At 40.7% G+C, this 22116-nt stretch overlaps 1 protein-coding gene across 1 annotated transcript in view; it reads right to left on the bottom strand.

Moving 5' to 3' along the window:
* The window catches only part of EXPH5 (exophilin 5), a 63767-nt gene extending 42335 nt beyond the window's left edge, over positions 1-21432 (bottom strand). Inside the window, exon 1 of the mRNA XM_089512689.1 lies at positions 21218-21432. Within this exon, the coding sequence (XP_089368815.1) occupies positions 21218-21357 (140 nt within the window). The 5' untranslated portion in view covers positions 21358-21432. The remainder of the gene's footprint in view (positions 1-21217) is intronic.
* Positions 21433-22116: the final 684 nt, after the last annotated feature.

The raw sequence follows: 22116 nt of genomic DNA, 5'->3' as shown, positions 1-22116 counted from the left end.
CTCTATGACGTCGCGAGGCGCCAGGGGCAGATTCGCGACGTCATAGACGCCGCGACACGTGCGGACCCACAGCGTCCGGTACGTAAATATGGCGGCAGCCGTGTGGAACGGCCGCCGCCATATTGTACGTACAGAATACGTACTAGGGTTAGGGGGGTGAGGAAGCCCTTCCTAACCCTAGTACGTATTCATTACGTATTAAATGGCGGTGTGTAACCCACCTATATTTCTCCCCCAATAGTTAAACTAGCTCAAGGAGCCTGTCCATTGCCATGTTTATTCATTTCAGTTTTCTTGTGTGCCTAAGGCAGCAGACAAAGCCCATAAGTAAAGCACTTGCACAACCATCATGTGAATTTAAAAAAGAACAGACTTGCACAAAGGTGGTTCAAGCAGAAAATTAAGGATGCAAAAACGGAATTTGATGAGCACATTGCAAGTAGCATCAAGACCAACAATTAAAAAAAACCCCTTACATATATCAAGAAGTTGGAAAAGACACTAAGGCAAGTGGGCCACTGGAAAATAAGTAAATAAGCTATAAAGAAGGCTGAGAAAACTAGAGAATGACAAATTCTTTCCACCTCTTTTCACTTTTGAACTTAAAGGGGAAATGCCTATGCATGAAATAATGTTTTTATGAGAAGAGAGTCAGGATCTGGGGCAAAAAGCAAGGATAAGAGAGAAAATTAAAAGCCTCATCAACAAATTACAAACAGATCACCATATCCACATGATATCCAAGAGTTTTTAAAGAGCTTAAGAGCCAATTTGCCGATCTTCTAATTTAAATAGTAGATAATACTTATTCCAGAATAGATCAATTTTTTATCAGTGGAGGTTTAATTCCACAGATACTAGGGGCATCTATTGAGCCTATCCTATACTCTGACCATGCACCAATCACCCTTGACTGGAGTATAGGCGAAAACAGCGGTTTAAAATCTGGCGTTATAATTCTTATTTGCTCAATTATGAGCCATTTAAACAATTGACTATTAAAGCCATTCAACATTTTTTTTACAAAGCAATTTTTGTTCCTGTATTATTCACATTTTAGAATAGGCAAAACATAATTAAAAATATAATACTCTTGTATATTCTTCCTGGCTTCCAAAAAACTACCATACAAAATGAAAGCAAAATTATCAAATGCCTCCCTTTTAAATCACCTACAAAAGGAAACTAAGATCTTTGGGCCATTAAAGGTGTTGAGTCTACTCCAAGGGTCAGATAGTGGCAATTTCATGAGCAGTGCTGAAATGTTTTCTGTCACTTGAAAGAAGTCACTATTCAATGGGACTCAAAACCTTCTCAGATTATCTCCCAGGATTGTCTCTTACATCAGGATCATAGTGTGGCTACTCCATCCTTGAGAGTGGACCCCATACCTTTTCAATTACATTTGGACAGCAAAACCACATAGGAAATTGCCACATTGGTGAAACATCTCCCCCTGGGCCAGCACCACTAAGACAAGAGCTTCTCATACAATCCAATCATCTTGTTTCTCAAATCATTAGCAGAGGTAGCACATAAACCACCGCAAGAAATTATCAGAGGCAACCACCAGCCACTGTAACTTGGAGACGTAAGGCTGACACTTGAATAAAACACTCTCAGAGTAGGAGCAGGGAATGTGTGTTCCTCCAGAAGTGTTTGGATTAACATCTAGAGCCATTCAACATTTTTATGAAGACAACTCTACCCCAGGAATGTCAGAGGCCCTTCTTTGGGACACGTTGAAAGTGGTCCTACGAAGCCTATTTATTAAAGAAGGGGCCCACCGAAAACGCTTATGAGAAGCAAAGCGAGGGTCACGCCTGGATGAGATAATAGAATTAACACGCCTGCATAAGAGTTTGCAAGACAAGTCTGACCGGGCACTTTTGCTCCAGAAAAAAGCTCTCTTGGAAGAGACTGATTCGTATCAAATTCAGAAAGCCATATTTCACACAAAAGCCAGGCTCTATGAATTCAGTAATAAGAATTCTAAATTAATGGCAAGAATAGTTTTAAAAAAAAAGCAGAGAGGAGGTTAACTCCATGCATTCAGTCTTCAGAGGGTAAACTTTATAATACTCAATTTAACATTTTAGAAGTATTCCGTAATTTCTATGTTAAATTGTACTCTTCTGATCAAGCAAGCGATCATGAAAATACCAAATTTGTTAAGTCTTTAAATATTAAAAAACTCACAGAATATCACACTGCCGCTCTTAACAAAACCATCACTACCAAAAAATTAGATAATGCCCTCAAACGGATCCAGCTGGGGAAATCCCCGGGCCCGGATAGCTTTACAGGGGAATTTTATAAACTCCTTAAAGACTGCCTTAGTCCACATTTAGTAGTGTTACTAAATGAGATTTTGTTGAAGGGAAAAGTGCCAAATAGTTGGAAAATTTCTAGAATCGTGCCAATCTCTAAAACTAATGAACTGTCACTGCTTGTGCAATTCTTTCGACCGATTGCACTAATTAATCAAGATATCAAATTGCTCTCTTCCATTTTAGCTGCCAGATTGAATGGTTTCATCACTGACTATATCCATCCGAACCAAACTGAGTTTATGCCTGGATGTAAACTGTCAGACGCCATTGGGAGAACATTAGACATTATACATTATGCCTCAAGGGAAGGTACACAGCTGGCACTTATCTCACTCGATGCCCTTAAAGCATTTGATATGGTTGAATGGGCTCCTGGTTGGGCCACTGTGAGAACAGAATACTGTATTAGACAGACCTTTGGTCTATCTTATGTTTTTATTTATGTCTAAGGGGTAGTATTACCCTATTCTATTTGAGTTTCATGTCATTTTGTGAACTTGTTTTCTAATTTCTATACCTTTACTCTAATATCAATATTTCTCATGCATTTTTCTTAATGTACATATTTTCCCAACTGACTAAACCATCTCTGTGCACATTCCACCCCCACTTGCACATTTTCAGTTGTGTCAATTTACTTTATTTTGAAAAAGAAGAATGTGATGTTTACAGTCTTATCCCGATAACAGGAAATTGAAAGATGTGTGCATGTTTTTGTTAATAGGCTCACATATCACAAACTGGACCAGTTTTAAAAATCTCAGTTAATAAGAATTGAAAGCACGCAATTTTTTGCTCCTAACTACAATATTCCACTATCCTCATTTGCACCTGTAATTTTATGAACTGTTATTAAAAAAAAATCTAAAGATTCATATTTTACAGTTTTTGCAGTGTTCTCCCACTATGATTGTCTTACAGGTCTTGGAAACATTATTTTATAAGACTACAACTTTGGAATTCTGCAGCCTAAATGGCCACTGTCTATGCTTGGGGAGGGACTCTGAACTGTAGTCTGATTTTTCCCCTCCAGGCTGTCATTTCTCAGTACTACAGCACTCACACATCTCAAGAAGCATTTTAATCTTTTTTTAAAATCAAAACTGGGTTAAACAATATTTCAAGTAAAGGATTCTAAAATGTGAGTTAAATTACCTCCCTGGTTGCAAGTCCTTGGTTGCAAGTCCTAGAAATTTAATTTTGTTCAGTTAAAATTTATCGTGGAGCAATCAATGCATGTATTCTATTTTACAGAAGACTCTCCTCTGTTTGAGGGCAGTCAGAGGATAATCCTTTGTTTGAAGGAATATCCAGACTGCAGACAATATTCTGTTAGTAGATCTCTGTGTGTGTAGACAGAGTAATGGCCTTGAAGTTGCTCATCAATCCTTAGTACACAGATAGCAGACTAACAGGCAAACAGACCACTATGTCTTGGTAATCACCATTATGGTGAAATGTACTATATTTCTGTTTTGTTGGATGAATCAGTATATCCACATTTCATGTAAATCTCTTACCTCTTTTGTCCTCCTAAAGTGATCTGTTGTTCTTTTTTTTGTCAATGTTTAAATACCTACCACATTAAATGATCCACAGGGATAAGAGTGACATTCACCACTGCCCTGCATGGTGGCAGCTATGCTGGGAGGGAATGTTAGGATAACTTATACATAGCAAGACTTACTTCTGCATAAGGATCTCTAGGTTTGGCTTGTTAACCATTAACAAGGCATTGTCCAACTTTGCATGCCAGTTATTTTCCTATTCTATCTCTACTGACACACTGAACTTGGAATGTCCATTTTGATAAGAACATACATTTTAAAAAATCTAGGAAATTACAAAATGTTTAAAAGAATTACCTGGATTTAATGCAAAGTTCTACTGCCAAATGTAACCTCAGACCTGGTTCCTGGTGTGGATATATTATTGGTTTTTTATGTGCATAATTATATACATAGAACTCAGGGTCAGTGAATAAATGGACAACGAGAGCCTCTGCCCTGCAACTAATATCACCTTGTAGCGGTGGAGAGGCGAACAAAGGAAAGTAATTTTCATTGTAAACGTGCAAGGAGAGGAAACAATTAACTAGCATAGTTCTGTTCCTGATCACATTCCCACCACCTTCTTTACATTTTTTAAAAAGAGCCTTAAGTTATGCATTAGCTATCAAATATAGCTGGGCTGAAAAACTAAGGTACTGAAACCCTAGGGGAGGCTTTATGTATGACTCCAAACAGGAATTACTACTACTACTACTACTACTACTACCACTACTGTTACTTACTGGTTTATTAGGCCTATTTAAAACTACACATTTTGTTTTAGTCAAGTCTAATCAAGATTATGTTCTGCTTTTCCTCTGCAATCGATCCACCTATGTTTATTTTTCACATATGAAATAATCCTATAATAATCTTCATTATTTTTAACACAGATCCAGGGCAGACAACATATAATTGCTCTAATTGTATATCATTCAAAATACTATAGAAGTGAAGTTCTCATTAGTATGAGTGGCTAGGGGTTGCAGTTCAACGTTCAAAGCACCACACATCCTCCATGCTTGCCACAGCTGGAAGTCCATAACAACGAGGTTAGCTAATTTCTTGAAATGGAAAAGCCTTGATTGTGCATCTCATTAACTTTTCTGACACTCCTTTGCTGAGTTGCATTCCTTCTTAAGCATCTAGGTTAGACCAATGCATCAATGGGTCAGTGCATAATTCTGCTTAGAACCCTCAGGCTATATGGATGTAGAAGTACAACTGAAGGTATTTTAAACAGAAATCTGTTTTAGGTGTGGCAGCTTTTGAGTTTATCAGCTCTGCCTCAAGAATAGAGAATGTTCATCTGACAGGTCCTAGTCCAAACACTGAAAATACCATGTATTTTTAAACAATTATTCAAAATTAGAAGCCTTTTATGTCTATAAGATGGGCTTGAGATAGATAATAATGAACCTGACTCATCTCTTGTTTCAGGCTATATTAACAAATGATGGATCCAAGTGATAGATCCAGCTATCTCAGTAGAATCCTAGTTGAGCATTGCAATTAGAATGCACAAATGATTATCTGTATTAGTATCATGCAGAGAAAGAAGTGTCCTTATATGGATTTTCCTTTTAAATCATAGCAAAAACAGCTTTAACTGAAAATAGTGGGCCAGGAAGACACTGCACTTGACTCAGAGAAAGTTCTACTTAAAATCTGATATGGAATTCTTAATTTATCACCAGTTCTCCATAGACAACCCCCATAGTTCTAATGCAACCAAATGATATGCAGACTTTTGTAAATCTTTCAGGGAATGAGCTGTGCAACTGAGAAACAAGCACAAACCATGTCCCTCAGCATGGATTATTTTATTCAGACAAAGGATTATATGATTATCAAAACACTCTAAATCTGTCTGAAAGGCTGAGAGTAATGGGTTAAAGTCTGTCACTAAGAGGTCATTCAGATGTCTTTTTTTAGAGGACCGATGTGAATGACCTCACTCCATTCCAGGTTTGTTATTCACACTATGGATCTGGATCTATGTACATCTCTGGGAGTTCAGTTACTCACACGTGTCAGCACTCAAATAAACATAGGAATCGATGATGAGACATGCAGAGTTTAATCCCAAATTATCTCAACTCTATCTGCATCAGTTATTCACACTGCCAGCGATGCGGATCTTTTAAAAAATCTCAGGAAAACCTGGTATCAATTATCCTGGGTGAAGTGGGGGTTTTGGCAGTCCCCCCCTCCAAAAAAAAAAAAAAGACCTGAATCGGATGAATTTGGGTTGCGTGAGAACAATGGAGAATCAGCCCGGATTTATCCTGGATTATTTTCATTGTCGAAATAGCTCCTAAAGATGCATCCACACTGCAACAATAATCCAGGTTGACACCACTTTTAACTGCCAGGGCTCAATGCTATGCAATTCTGGGAACTGCAGTTTGTTGTAGCACCAGAACTCTCTGAAAGAGGCTAAATGTCTCACAAAACTACAATTCCCAGAATTGCATAGCATTGAACCATGGCAGTTAAAGAGGTGTCAAACTGGATTATTTCTGCAGTGCAGATGCAGCCTTAGACTTATTACATGCTCCACCACAGTCAACTTTTACTGAAATATCACATTGCAAAGAGGAGGAATATTTACATTTATATAGGGAATATAGTCCTTTTGCTTACAAAACAGCCTTCTATAATATTTTGCATAGCATACCCAGTGAAAGCATCCAGCTTTTTGTGGGTGAGAATATCTCTTAACTTGATAGTGCAGTGGTTAAATGTCTATATTGCAGCCACAAGGTTGTGAGTTTGATTCCAGGGGCTCCAAGATCCGCTCAGTCTTGCATCCTTCTGTACATCGCTCAAATGAGTACACAGCTTGTTGGGGGCAATTAGCTTACACATCATATATACCATAGTTTTTTGTGGGTTTTTTGGTTATGAGGCCATGTTCTAGACAAGTTTATTCCCGATGTTTCGCCAGCAGCTATAGCTGAAAGCCTTCAATTTCACATCATAAATCGCCTAGAGAGTGCTTAGTTCACTGATAAGCGATATAGAAATGTACTTGCTATTGCTGATATGCCAAATGTCTTCATGTAAAACTGCATAGCTGTCAGAGCTGGTCACACTGTCCCTATTCCATGGCTGCTTAAGACTTCAGGGAATGCTCACTATCACAATCACTGCTGATGGAGAGGTGTCCTCACTGTCTCCTCACTAAGGGCAGAGGATACCCCACAACATGCAGGAAAGACTAACCAGATAACTCTGTTCCCTCACACTGCTCTTCACTGGCTTTAAGCAGCATCAGCTGCAAATCCATACAGTGATTGGCCACTTCATGATTAAAGACGAAACCACAGGGTTCAAATACACCTACACATCTACAACAAAAGACTGTTTTAAAATCATCCTCTTAGTATGATCTTGGATCTATGATTCTTACAAACAGACAGAAAAAATATCCACTTTTATTAAGAGAGACATAGCTAAGTATAAACAAACCACTCCACCTCCTTCTTCTTTTACTTTGGGCACTAATGCCACCATAATAGTGAAAGGCAGCATGCTTTTAAAAATAAATAAACAAACTAAAATATTCAAAATGGCACTTATATAGAACTTGAAAACATCTTCACAAGACACTTTAGGTCTTTTCAATTATATAAGATTTTATCCAGGAGGAGTCTGGAAGCAAGAATGTACAGTATCTGGTTTATCTGGAACAGTTTAGCTTAGATGTGTTTTTTTTCCTTGTTCAGTCATTTGATTTTTCCTTGTAGTAGACAGTTACTACATGCCATTCTATGGGTCCTCCTGCCTTCAGAACTAACACAGAAATTACCAGGAACAGGGAGCTCTATGCCATGATACCAAGGATTTAGGACCAAAACACACTGCAGAAATAATCCAGTTTGAGACAGCTTTAACTGCCCTGGCTCAGTGCTAGGGAATCCTAGGAACTGTAATTTATTGTGGCACCAGAGCTCTCTGACAGAGAAGGCCAAATGTCCCACAAAACTACAATTCCCAGAATCCCTAGCATTGAGCCAGGGCAGTTAAAGCGGTCTCAAACTGGATTATCCTGTTTAGCATTTATATGATATTTTCCTGATGAGTTCCTCAATTGGTCTTCATTAGTAGTTGACTGTTTTACTAAACATCTGCTGTGTTTCCAACTTTCAGTTCCTTTTATTTTTATAAAATTTTATAAAACTGAATAAAATTGTTGCATGCAAGTCACTTCTGATTTATGGCAATTCTAAAGCAGATTTAACATGGGGTTTTCTTGGTAAGATTTGTTCAGGGGGTGGCCAATGACCTCCTCTGAGGCTGAGACACTGTGACTTGCCCAATGTTACTCAGTGGGTCTCCATTGACAAATGAGGATTAAGCCCTAATCCAGGGGTAGACAACCTGCGGCCCGTGGGCCAGATGCGGCCCAGCGAGGCCTTGGGACCGGCCCCAGCCCGGTCCTGCCGCTGTTTGCCGCCGGGGCCTTTGGCCTCTCGCGCGCAGGGGCAAGGGGGGCAATTGTCTATAGACGCCTCAGAAACATGCATTTATATTAACATTTTTTAAAAAATCAGCAAATTTTTTGCGTGTCCTCCACTTTTTTTAAAAAAGTGTCCACCATTTGACAATGTTGTCCTACATTTGTCCTGGTTTATTTATTTATTTAATTTTTTTAAAAAAATATACATATATTTAATTATTTATTTTTTGGCTTCGGCCTCCCAGTTGTCTGAGGGACAGCAACCCGGCCCCCGGCTCAAAAAGGTTGCCTACCCCTGCCCTAATCCCCTGGAATCCTAGTCCCACAGCCAAACCACAACACCATGTTGACTCATATACACGCCTGCACTTTTTCATTACTTGCTGTGCTCAGATGTTGGGGACAGCTGGACATAAATATTAGTATGTTAAAAATTTCATCATATTTTATTCATCATCATTATTATTCATCATATTTTCATGAGAAGAATCTATATTTTACAGACATACCTCAGTTAATAAAGCCTCTGAGAAGGACGGTTCTTATTTACCAAATCTTTTTATGCCTGCCCAGAACCCTTCCTTTTCTTTTGTCTAGATTTTTTTAGCAGCACTGGCATGGGGAGGATGGTGAAGGAGGGTTGGAGAGAGACAGTTTTTTTGCTGTTCAGTTGCAGAAGCCCATCTGTAGTAAACAATGGAATAAAGCTTGAATATGGAAAGAGCAGGATTTTGCTCCAGTTAATCCAAATGTAGCCATATATGCCTCCTTACAACAGGCAGGGTAAACAGCAGCTCCTTTTGGAATCCCTCACTGAGTGTGGAGTAATGGTTTCAGTGTTGTACTGTAACTCTGGAGACCAGGGTTTGATTCCAAGCTCAGCCATGAAACCCACTGGGTGACCCTGGACAAGTCACACTCTCTCAGCCTCAGGGGAAGGCAATGGCACACTTCCTCTGAACAAATCTTGTCAAGTAAACCCCATGGTAGGGGTTCGCCATAAGTCAGAAACAACCTGAAGGCACACAACAACAACATATTGAGTATGTGTGAACAGCAAAACAGAGAGATGGCGAGAGAGCCAATAATCTCACTAGCTAGCCCTGACATTTTAAAAAAGCATAGATCTACAAGTCTGGCCTCCAAAAATGGAAATTATTAGAAAAGTGAGGGCCAATAAAAGGGCTGGAAAAATCTCTGGATTTATTTTGGAAAAAGCCTTGAAGTGGTCTCTAGCAAAATTCCAACTGTTTTTAGTAACTTATACAATGCTTACTTGAACTGGTTGTTTCATTTCACATGTGCATGTCTTTAATTCTGAACAAAAAGTCTGCTGAAACATCTTCAAGCCACTCTTCTTCTTTCCCTATCATTTCTATGCACATTCTACCTCTGGTATTAAAGATTCTGCTAAAGTAGTAATGCCCAGGAAAACATCTACTTTTTTATCTGAGTTATACCTGTAATTGCATACAGACCATAAAAAGGGCATGAGGGCTTGTATTCATGAATTCACATTATATGAATCCTTTATTTCCTAGCTCCTTCTCCAGATGAAAGTTAATAATAGGGTCATCACTATAGCAATTTTGGTGCTGCCTGGTGCCTCTTACAACTGCATCCCATGTAGTTCTTCAAATACCGTTTATTTACCTTCAAGCTGTGATTCACTACTATCCTTAACTTGGGTCCAAAACACACTGCAGAAATAATCCAGTATGAGGCCACTTTAAGTGCTCTGGCTCAGTGCTAGGGAATCTTGGGAATTGTAGGTGGGTTATAGACCGCTGAAAAGCGGCGGTCTGGCTCCGCCGTCACTTGCAGCATCCGGGAGCTGCAGCCTTTAAACGGCGCGGCTCCCGGACGCTGCAGAGAAGGAGCGCGGAAATCGCGCTCCTTCTCAGGCCCCGGAAGAGGCACTGCGAGTGCCAAAGGGCGCACTCGCAGCATCACTTCCGGTGCACCACGTGCGGATGCAGAGTGTCAGTTATGTCAAAATGGCGGCGCCCGTATAAACAGGGCGCCGCCATTTTGTATGGACTGAGTCCGTGATAGGGCAAGGGGCATCTAGAAGAGATGCCCCTTTTCCAAACTGGGACATCCTCGGGACGTCCCTAATGGCGGTTTGTAACCCGCCGTAGTTTATTGTGGCACCAGAGCTCTCTGACAGAGAAGGCTAAATGTCTCAGAAAACTACAGTTTCCAGGGTTCCTTAGCATTGAGCCAGGGCAGTTAAAGCACTCTCATTCTGCAGTGTGTTTTGGACCTTAGTCTTTTTCATTCTTACTGCTATTATCCCCTAAGCTGCCACTGTGCCTGCATTAAAAACTGAGACATTTCATCTCCCTGTTAATTTTGTAGATCCACCTCCAGGCAGAAGTATAAGCTGAACAGAATTTTTCTCTCTCAAACAGAACCCATGAAACTTTATAACAGGTTGCCAAAGGGCAGCTGTCAGATCTGAGAAAGTGAAATTATCCCTTTGGCTCTTCTGATCACAAATTGCCCTAGTTGTAGCTGCCAGGAAATCAAAAGTGCATAGACAAAAAGAGGACAAGAATTCTAACCTGGCATCTTGTCAATCTCAAATCTCTGGCTGCAAACCTTTAGTCTGCCATTGTTTGAAAAAAAGATGTATTCAGACTTTTAACTCTTCGTCAGACTGTTAACTCGTCTTATGCTATTAAAAGCACAGGAGCACTGAAAAAAGGGAGAAGTGGCAACCATCATATAGGATCATACAGTTCAGATTCTCAAGATGTAGTGCAAAAAAATTAGTGCTGGCAACATATCATCTGCCACCTTCTTGTAAAAAAACAATACTAGATAACTTTTTTTTCAATATTTACACACACATAAACCATCTATTTACTCTGTTTTTCAACCAAAAAGAAAGGTTCCCAGAGCAGCTACACACCCCAAAAAAATAACAGTTCAATCCCTCCTGTTAGTCTTAGAATCTAAAAAATGCAACATGAAAGGAAAAGGGACTGGAAAATACAGACTAGTTACAAAGCTGCCATGATGAAGAGTTGGAACAGAAAAGCTTGAAAGAAAAGAAAAACTAAGCATGACTATTTACTGCTATGCAATGTAGTGGCCGTTGTTGTTTTGTGCCTTCAAGTCGTATCTAATTTATGGCGACTCTAAAGTGAACCTACCATGGGGTTTGGAAATGTTACTTTCTGGAAAACAAAATTGCCCAGGATGCAATCCAAAAATAACTTTCCCAAACTCTTGAGTTGTGTTGTTGTGTACATTTAAGTCATTTCCTACTTACGGTGACCCTATCATGGAGTTTTCTTGGCAAGACTTGTTCAGTGAGGATTTTTCTTTGCCTTCCTCTAAGCCTGAGAAAATGTGACTTGCCCAAGGTTACCCTGGTTGCTGACACTGCAGAAATAAAGCAGTTTCACATCACTTTAACTGTCATGGCTCCATCCTATGTAATGCTGTGATTTGTAGTTTGCTGAGGCACCAGAGCTCTTTGACAGAGAAGGCTCAATAGCTCACAAAGCTACACAGACCAAAATTTCACACCACTGAGTCATGGCAGTTAAAGTGATGTCAAACTATTTTATTTCTGCAGTGTGGATAAGATTCGTATGTGTTTCTATGGCCAAGCAGAGATTTGAACCCTGTCTCCAGAGTCGTCGTCCAGCACTCAAACCACTACACCACACTGGCTCTCCAATGAGAGTACAATAAAAGATATTGTAAAACCAGGCACCAGCCCAAAGGTCTTCCAAAACTGGCCCTAACAGGTTTTCTGTTTTGACGTTTGACTGATAGCTACCATTTTGAAAAAGGGGGCAGGGAAATATGTGAAAATCACAGAGATGCCCAACCTTAATATGCATGCACAATTTGAAAGGAATGGTTTGAAGTTGTGAGCTGGAAACAGACTCTGTACAGTGAGGTGAGAAGTGTCAGTCAGCTGGCTCTCTGCCTGCCCTTGGAAGCAACAATCAAGACAACCTGGCATCTGTGCTGTTAGGTAACAGACTGGGGAAAAGATGGAAGAGACAGGCTGCTGGTGTTGGAAGACTTCATAAAAATATGTATTGAGTCTTAATGTGGAAATAAATATACATAAGAAACAGTCACTGATGAACCACAAGGGATGTAGCTAAAGAGCACCAGGAAGCAAAGACTACAGGAAATGATCCTAGTACTGTATTAACCTTCAGTTAGAGAAGAAGCTAGGAACTAAATGATTTTTTTAAAAATCCATAAAAAACTACTCACAAAAGAATACATAACATCCAAAACACAATGCAGAAATAATCCAGTTTGAGACTGCTTTAACTGCCATAGCTCAATACTATGGAACCTTGGGAATTGTAGTTTACTGTGGCACCAGAGTGCTCTGACAGAGAAGGCTAAATTTGTGATAAAAATATAATGTTTTTAGCTAAGATTTTGCTTGTGGTCATGCAAACTGTGAAGTATTTAATGCAGATATGGTTCAAAAATGTCTCCCAATGTGAGCTCAGAAATATAAAGCTTTATTTGGCCTGTACAACAAAATCCTGGGGAACAAATTCCTGTTAGAGAACCAGTGATAAACAACAGGAACCACTTGTACTAATTGAGGGATTCATGTAACGTCCCAGAAGCTTGAGGTAATGCCCTAAAAATTCAGCTGTATTTTTTTGCTTGATAACTGCTCTTTGGTATTTGCTTTACAGAGAATGGCCTGTTACAGACTGCCAAAATAAAGCTGCTTGGGGTCTCTTTGGAGGTATGCTGTTTAAATGATGCATGCATCCTAAGAATCCGGAAGCTGCACCAAAGCTGCGCTCCTGTGCTTAGGAATGGAGTGTGGCTTTGGTGCAACCTCCGGACTCTTAGGACCCATGCATCATTGAAATACCATACCTCCAAAGTGACTTGAAGCAGCTTTATTTTGGCCTGTCTGTAACAGGCCATTGTGTCTAAAGAAAAGACAAGAAAAAGGTAGTGTTATGGGAATGTATTTTTATTTTATTCCTCCCAGCCTTTTATTTTTAATGCAAGGAACACTTCATAAGGGTAAATAAAGCAGCTGGAAATATTTCACAATGCTGAACTCTTACCCTCTGCTTTCCTGAGGCACCCTCTCATTTTTGACCATGCTGATCTCAAATCTTCAAATGCATTTTTAATATAACAAACTTGAGAAGTCAAGGAAAGGAATTAGTTCTCAAGTGGTGGTCAGGCTCAGACCTATCACATAAAGAAATGTAACCTGCCCTTTCAACCAAGGGTCTTCATTTGAATGTAACCTCTAGTCTAGAACACAAGATAGAAGGGGCACCTGGAAGTCATGTTGCGATGGTTCTGTTCCTTTAAATCCCAAGGGCATGTACTCAGCATACAGCTGCTTCATAAACTGCCTATGTCTTGGCTACTGATGTAGTCACAGCATCTTTCCCTGGGAGTTCACCTAGATCCTGCCAAATCTCACTCCTATTACCAGAATGACTTATGCTTATGGTTTAGCTCCTTCAGATTTTGGTGAAGACCCCATGGGATTACAGCCTATCTGGAAGAGAACAAAGACCTGTATATTGATGTAGGATTCACTCTATATTCTACAAAATGCAATGTGACTGGGTGCTATCCATGAATTAATTAATATTTTACTATTATTAACAATCTCTTTGTTTCTTTGTTTTTCTTTTACCGCTCTACTGATGGCTGCTCCCAGGCAGGAGAACTCCCTTTCAAGGAAGGACAGCCTAATTTTCTCCTCATTGCCCTTCCTTCAGGCAAAGACCTACTACTACGGCAAGCTTTTGGCAACTGATTGGCTGCTAAAAAGGAGCCTTTCAAGATGTTCTACTTTTAAAATTGTGAGCTTTTAAATTTTAAAAAAATTAATTTGCTTTTAATTTGTCTAATTGCATTATAATTGCATAATATATGTTTTGCATCATTTTAAAAGATTTCTATCAGCCGCCTTGTGTCCCAGCTCTTGTGAGAAAGACAGGATCTAAATGAAATTATAGAGTTATTCTCCTTTTTCTGTTGTATTCTCACTACTCCCTGAGCTTTCTCTTCCCACGTCCAAGTCATGCCTATTCAGGGGTAAGGAATAATTTGAAGTTAGAAGAGCTAGCAAACATGCCCTGTGTTCAGGCATGATGGGTGCTGTAGTCCCACATCATTTAGACAGCAGCAGGCTTCCCTCCCCTATGCTAGAGTTTGAAAAAAATGATGGTAGCAAGGAGCTGCCAAAGAAAGATAGCAAGACAGAGAGAACAAGAAGAAGGGGGAAGCCAAAGCATCTTACTACAATATTTAAATACACATATTTTAATCACTGTAATACACCCCCACACACATATAAACACACCATTTATATCCCATTAGTTAATGGCTTTTCAGGTCAGTTTATAAAAGGTTATAAAAGGTAACGGTCAGCTTATAAAAGGTCATACATAAAACAAATGTATGATGATTGCATGGGGAAAGCTTCCTTCTGCATTGTACTTGAGATTCAAGTATCAGTTGGACCAACGTAAAGATCATAAAGCAGCAGAGGAAACTATGTAAGAAGGTGGCCTTAAGGACTTGCCAGGGAAGGCAAACATTGGTGCGTTACAGACGCGCCAAAGGGGCGTGCTAGGGTTGAGAAGGGGCGTCACTTCCTGACGCCCTTCAACCCTAGTATGGACCGAGTCCGTACAAAATGGCGGCACCCGTCCACACGGGGGCCGTCATTTTGACGTCGCGGATGCATAGCGTCCGGATGTCACGTGGCGGAAGTGACACTGCGAGTGCGTGACTAGCGTCTCGCGGTGCCGCTTCCGGGGCCCAGAAAGAAGCGCCATTTCGGCGCTTCTTTCTGGCTGCGCCCAGGAACCGCGCGGTTTGGCCACTGTGGTTCCTGGACACAGCAACCGGCGACGGCGGCAGACTGCCCGTTTTGGGCGGTCTGTAACTCGCCATTATTTCTTAACCCTCACTAGTTCAGTGATGAAGTGTTTGACTGAAGCAGAAGACAGAATGATAACAATCCATTCCCATTAGCAACAGTACAATTAAGGTTACACTCTGCAGTAGCCCTGCAATTAGATAGGAATCCTTCAGCTAGAGTAGAACCATTAAATAAATTGTTGAATGGTAAATAAACGTGCTCCAATGTAAGCCCCAATGATGTAATGATTCCATTTCAGTCATAACTAACAAATGGATTTATGCCCATTGGCAGCAGTTCTTAAGAGACACAAGGTAGTGACAAGGAGTTGTGGCAAAGAGCTTTGTGTGTCACCTCACCTGCCTTGCATCCGCAGAGATCTGCTCTGGTGCAGCAGAAATCACAGTCCTGTCCTCATTGTTGAAGTGAGATTCAAATACCATCAGTCACATTCTGTATGTGGAAGGGGGTGGGGATACTGTGTTTTACCTCAGGTAGTAAAATCTCTTGGCTCTGGCTGCAATCTTGTATACCAGGGCTGGGCAACTGTGACCTTCCAGATGCTATTGGACTGATGGACCCCATCAGTTCCAGCGGGTGCAGTGATGAGGTATGCTGAGAGTTGCAGTCTAACTTCATCTGGAGGGGCACAGTTGTCCATCCTTGTTATATAGTTACTGGTAAAGCCCCTGCAACTCAATGGGGCTTATGTCTGAGTAGAGATGTATGCAGTGTGGGGTGTGGTCATTATGTGTTCAAATAATTTTATTTTGCTAACAGAAACAAACCCAGTTAAACTGGTAGACAAAGACAGCCAAATCCAAACTGGAATTTGCCTAAGGGTTTTGCTACTGAAGGAAATTATAACTGAAAGACATTCATTAATTCTTCAAGGACAAAGGGAAAACCTGAAAGGGAAAGGAAGGTTATGAGGAGATGCATGTCTTTAGCCAATCCCTTGACTCAGTGAGAAATATTACCAAGTAAATAAAAGCATTGTCATGATAATATGTTCAGCATCTGTGTGTTCAGCATTTGTGTGCTCAAATGTAAGAATGGTCACCTGCTAATGTAACTACCTTTATTGCACTGCTTTAGTTTCACCTTAGTCATTTAAAGATTAGGGCCTAAACTTGCTATAGTCAAAGATCAGGGTTTGGACAAATTACTTGTTGGACCACAAAGTTATAGTCCAGAAATTATTTTTTCCCAGCGTGCAAAATATGCATTAGTAAATATATAGACTGTAGAGAATGGGTGAGAGCCAGCATGGTGTAGTTTTCTGATCACAGGAGTACAACTCTGGAGCCCAGGGTTCGAATTCCACTTGGCCATGGAAACCCACTGGGTGACCTTGGGCAAGTCACATTCTCTCAGCCTCAGAAAAAAGCAAAGGCAACAATCCCCTCTTTAAAAAATCTTACCAAGAAAACCCCATGGTAGATTTGTCTTAGGTTAGCCAGAAGTCAGAAACAATTTGGAGGCACATAGCAGTAACAGAGGATGAGTGGGTAAAATGTAGATCAGAATCTACTGGTAGATCTCTGAGAAATCAATAAAAGTTTCTGATTCTCCAAAAATATTTTTTTTCTCTATTTGTATTAAGCTACTCAAACAAACATACATACAAAGGCTGGGATAACTGTCAAAGTGAGCTCAGTTTAGTTTTGGTTTCAAAAATAAATTCCTGGGCTCAGAAGGTGGTCAGAACTGTCCTCTTCTTTTAACTACATGTGTGTGTCTTTAAGGAATGTCTCTTGCTGGATCTTAGGGTTCTGCTTCATCAAAACAAACCCCAAATTGAAAATATATTTGGCAGGATTGAAGTCTGCCCATCCCTCCCCATTTTTTAGAGCACAAATGCTGATTGTGCATTTGCATCCCCCCTTCAAAACCTCATCAGAATTAATCTGATTTTGAGAATCAAATCACTGGCTCATGGAATTAAGGACCCTACCTCACTTTGCCAAATGGTAAATCTGGACTCAAGTAGGGATCATTATCCAAAAGGCTCTGCGTTCTACAATGTGTCACATTCCAGCCACTAAAACACAAGAAAACAGCTTTGACACTTTGTGTGACATTCAAACTACAGGGCAAAGTCCTTTCGAGAAAGAAACAGGCACCTTGGGAGCAGCCTTACCATAGAAGCTAAATCCAGGAAATTGTAGGAAGTCTTAATCGCAAAGCTAAACTGCAATTTCATCCCCATTTATTTGGCAGCAAGATACATTGAACTCATTGTATAAGGCTGTGCTATCAAAGTTGAGTCTCATGATCAATTTTGTTTCAGCACCCAGAGGTGAAAGAGACGTTTGCCTTTGTTAACTTATATCTGCCTCAGTCCACATTAAGGCATTCACCTGACTACACAGGGTTTGGCTTTTGACACTGACATTGATGATGATTTGTGGTGGCATGCCAAACCCAAATCACATGCTCATGCGTACCAGCATGCACACAGCTGGGCTTATCATGAGCTGAAAGTGCATAGAGTCAGTACAGCTTATAATTTCTCTTGCAAAGTGAGTGTCTAAACCATGCCTTCCTGGGAAGCAAAGCTTGGTTGTTGTTTTTTCACAATGAGCAGCAAGCGTTCCTTCTGTTGATGTGTTAGTATGATATAAGACAATCAAGAATTACCACCGAACAACACAATTTTGAGCATCTCTACTTAGAAGGAAGTCTCAGTGTGCTAGGTAACTACATTAAGGATTGCATCAAGATATATTCCAGTCTACCTTTCTCTAATCTGGAATTTTACAGTTTTGTCAGACCACAAGTCTCCCCGCTATTAATCAACATAGTGATGCTGGCTAAGGATAACAGGGTTTGTAGTCCAACATATCTGAAAGGTGCCTTGTTGTGGAAGGCTATAGTCAATGAAATTTTTATTCCAGGTCACAAAAGTAAATAATAACTAAATACAGAAAGTCACACATGAAACAATGATAGAAAATAAAATCCCTGGGTAACACGTGCAAACTGTTTCTCTCCAGTATTTCCTGGATCCAGCCTCCTGCCCTGTATCCAGCAACTATTATAAATACCAAGATAGTTATTTCAAGGTCAACACATTTCTTTTCTAGGTTGGAAAGAAAGTACATCTCAAAGATATACAAAGGGACTTTGTATCACCTTTATGACTAACTGAACATAATTTTTCATAGACTTGAGCTGCATCCGCATGGCAGAGATAATCCAAGAAAAACCCATCGTCGGTTCTTCTTAGGGTTGCCAGAAGTTGGAAACAACTTTAAGTCACACTACCACCACCACAAGACATTTAACTGTGTCAGAGAACTCTAGTGCCACAACGAACTACAATTCCCAGAATTCCATAGCACTGAAGTTGGGTCAAAATGGATTATTTCTGCAGTGCGGATGCAGCCTTGGTCTACTTCTTCAGATGCATGCATTTCTAGGGTTGGGTTTTTTTTTTTTGTTTTGTTTTGTTTTTAAAAACTTTCCGAAACTAATGCCAGCTGGGAAATAAATTTCCATGTAGGATCCGACTGTAAAGCAGCCTCTGAGAAGAACACTTTAGCCTCAGGCACAGGAATACACAAATTAGATCAACCAACTCCCTGGTTCTTAGAATCAAAGCATTAAAACAGCTATTACCCCACAAATCTAGATAGCATCACTTTTCTCCACGTATCCTTCCCAACTTTGCTGTTGTTCTTGTTGTGTGCCTTCACGTCATTTCTGACTAAGGGCAACCCAGCACAGTGTTGTGATTTGAGCACTGGACTATGACACCAGACTTCAAATCCCAACTTGGCCATGTCAACCCACTGAGTGAACTTGGGCAAGTCATACTCTCTCAGCCTCAGGGGATGGCAATGGCAACCCCTCTCTGGAGAAGCTTGCCAAGCCCCCCTCCCCCCATGATAGATTTGCTTTAGGTCAGAGTGACCAGACACCCTCCTTTTCCATGACATATCCTACATTTCAAGCTTCTGTCCAGGAGAAATCTCACAACCTCCTCCATTTTGAGCAAGACTAAGAAGCATGATTTATATTTATATTAGTGTTCTTAGCTTTTATTTGGTAACGTCCAACATTTTTCTTGACTGCCCCACATTTTGTGGCGCCTTGTCCTCCTGTGTGGGTATAAAGAACTAGACAAGATCCTTAAAGTGTAAAGATATTCAACTGAGCACTAAAGTTAGAACTGTGCAAGCTATAGTTCTCCCCATCACCATGTACTGATGTGAGAGAGCTGGATAGTTAAAAAAGCAGAGAGGAATTAAAACCAACTCATCTGCTGGAGAAGAGTGCTGAGGATCCTGTGGGCAGCCAAAAATACAAACAAATGGATTCTGGGACAGATCAAGCCTGAACGCTCCCTGGAAGCCAAGATGATTGAGCTGAGACCCTCATACTTTGGCCACATCATGAGAAGGCATGGATCACTACAAAGACAATAATGCTAGGAAAGGTGGGAGGCAGCAGGGAAAGAGGGAAACCAAAGGCCAGAGGGATAGACTCAATCAAGAGATTAGGGGCAAGACTTTGCAGAACCTGCAGTTGAGGATAGAGGAGGATCTTGGAGATGTCTCATCCACAGGACAGCCGTGAGTCGAGGTCAACGCAAGGACAGCTAACAACGACGACAAAAAGGTCCTACTTCTCCAGGACATGATCTACGTTTGAACCTTCAGTCCAGGAGGGATTCCAAAATGTCTTCCATTCTGAGCATAACTAAGAAGCATGTATTTACATTTATATTCGTGTTCTTAGCTTTCATTTCAGAATGCCATCCATTTTGCTTATGGTGCCTTGTCCCCCTTTGTGGTTATAACATCTGATCTCTCTCTCTCTCTCTCTCTCTCTCTCTCTCTCTCTCTCTCTCACACACACACACACACACACACACACACGCGGTCATGAGGATGGCAATGGCAATTCTTAGTCGTGTGCCTTCAATTCGTTTCCAACTGATGACGACCCTATTATCAAGGGGAGATGCTTTAAATGCGCTTTAATCTCTTGGCATGTTTCCTCAAAGGGGATTCACCACTGCCTTACCCAGAGGCTGAGAGAGTGTGACTTGGGCTTCATGGTAGAGCTGGGATTCGAACCCTGGTCTCCAGAGTAGTAGTCCAGCATGCAAACCACTATGCCACGCTGGCCCTGGTGGCTCACAATTAATATATTAATTGATAAATAATAATAATAATAATAATAATATATTAAAGCTTATCTATCTAATGATAGAATTTGGTCGTGTGTGTCCATCCACACACATCCACACACGAGACCAAATTCTTCTATGTACCTGATAGATAGATAGATAGATAGATAGACAGAATTTGGTCTCGTGTGTGTGTGTGTGTGTGTGTGTGTGTATACATATATATGTGTGTGTATATATATACACACACACACACACACACACACACAAACACACATGAGAGACCAAATTCTATCTATCATTTAGATAAATATTATTATATTATATGAATTTTTGATTGATTGATTGAGATTTTATTTCTATACCGCTGTTCCCAAGATCACGGCGGTTTACAGACAATACAAATGCGATACAATACAGATTAAAACAAACTTCACAATAAAAAGCACCCCGATTAAAACCAGCATAACTATACATCGTTAAAATCCACATAGAATCAATTGAAAATACTAATCAATCTAAAAAATCCAATCCAATACAGCACAGAGTACATAGGGGGAAAGCAGTCAGGAGATGTGAGGGAAGGCTTGACAGAATAAATGAGTCTTCAGGTTCTTCTTGAGTATTTATCAGTATAATGGTAGAATTTAGTCTCTTATGTGTATGTGTGCTCTGCCCCGCAACAAACTCCAACTCCCAGAATTCCACAGCCTTGAGCAAAAAAAAGAGAGAGAAAGACTGAAAGCGTTGCCAAACCGTGATATTTCTCCAGTGTGGATGCAGCCAAAGAGCCCCCAAAGAGTTGCAAAAGGCACGAAGTAGTACCTGATCCTTTCCATCTCGGCCCTTTTGAGCCTGGAGTCCCTCTCCAGCACTTGGAAGATCTGCCTGGCTTCCTCCTCCTCCAGGAAACTCAGGTCTACCCCGCCAGGAGGAGGAGGAGGAGGAGGAGGAGGGCGGCTCATCCTGGCGGGCCACGCAGCTCCCCGCAGAGCCCCGAATGGACTTCGCCTGACGGGCGCCAGGTGAGACTAGGAGCCCAACTCTGAGGGCAGGTACGGCCCATACCTGCCCAAAGGTGAGGGAGTGACCGACGGCCCGCTCGGCCAATCAACGAGCGACGCCTGAAAGCAGAGAGGAGGAACGGACCAATCGGTTGTTAGCGCGCGGAAGGGGCGGGGCCTGACTTTCTCCTCAGGAATATGGCTGTGAAGATATTGTGCCTCCCTTATCCACGGTTTCTTTATCCACGGATCCAAGGCTAACATTATATATATTTTCAAGGATATCACACACACACACACACAAATGTAGAACATTAATATAGTCAGGCCTCCCATATCCACAGTTTCTTTATCCACAGATTCAACTGTTCAAGGCTTACATCTAACTCTAGACATTCAAGACTATTACACACTTTCACACACAAACATATATTAATGTAGAACATTCAAGAATATTATATATATATATATATATATAGAGAGAGAGAGAGAGAGAGAGAGAGAGTCAGGCTTCTCCTATCCACAGTTTCTTTACAGATCTAACTGTCCAAGGCTAATATATATATGTATATGTATATATGTGTGTATATATATATATACAGTGCTCCCTCGGGTTACGAATTTAATTCGTTCCGCGGCGCCGTTCGTAACCCGATACATTTCGCAACCCGAAAAGCCCCGAAAAGCCGCTGGAAAGCCGCTAGCGGCTAGCGGCGGCTT

This window comes from Sceloporus occidentalis, unplaced genomic scaffold (assembly GCF_023333645.1).
Source record: "Sceloporus occidentalis isolate IW3139 unplaced genomic scaffold, rSceOcc1.0.p SCAF_2, whole genome shotgun sequence".
Classification (NCBI taxonomy): domain Eukaryota; kingdom Metazoa; phylum Chordata; class Lepidosauria; order Squamata; family Phrynosomatidae; genus Sceloporus; species Sceloporus occidentalis.
Note: the sequence above shows the minus strand (reverse complement) of the source record. Positions and strands in the feature narration are given on the sequence as shown.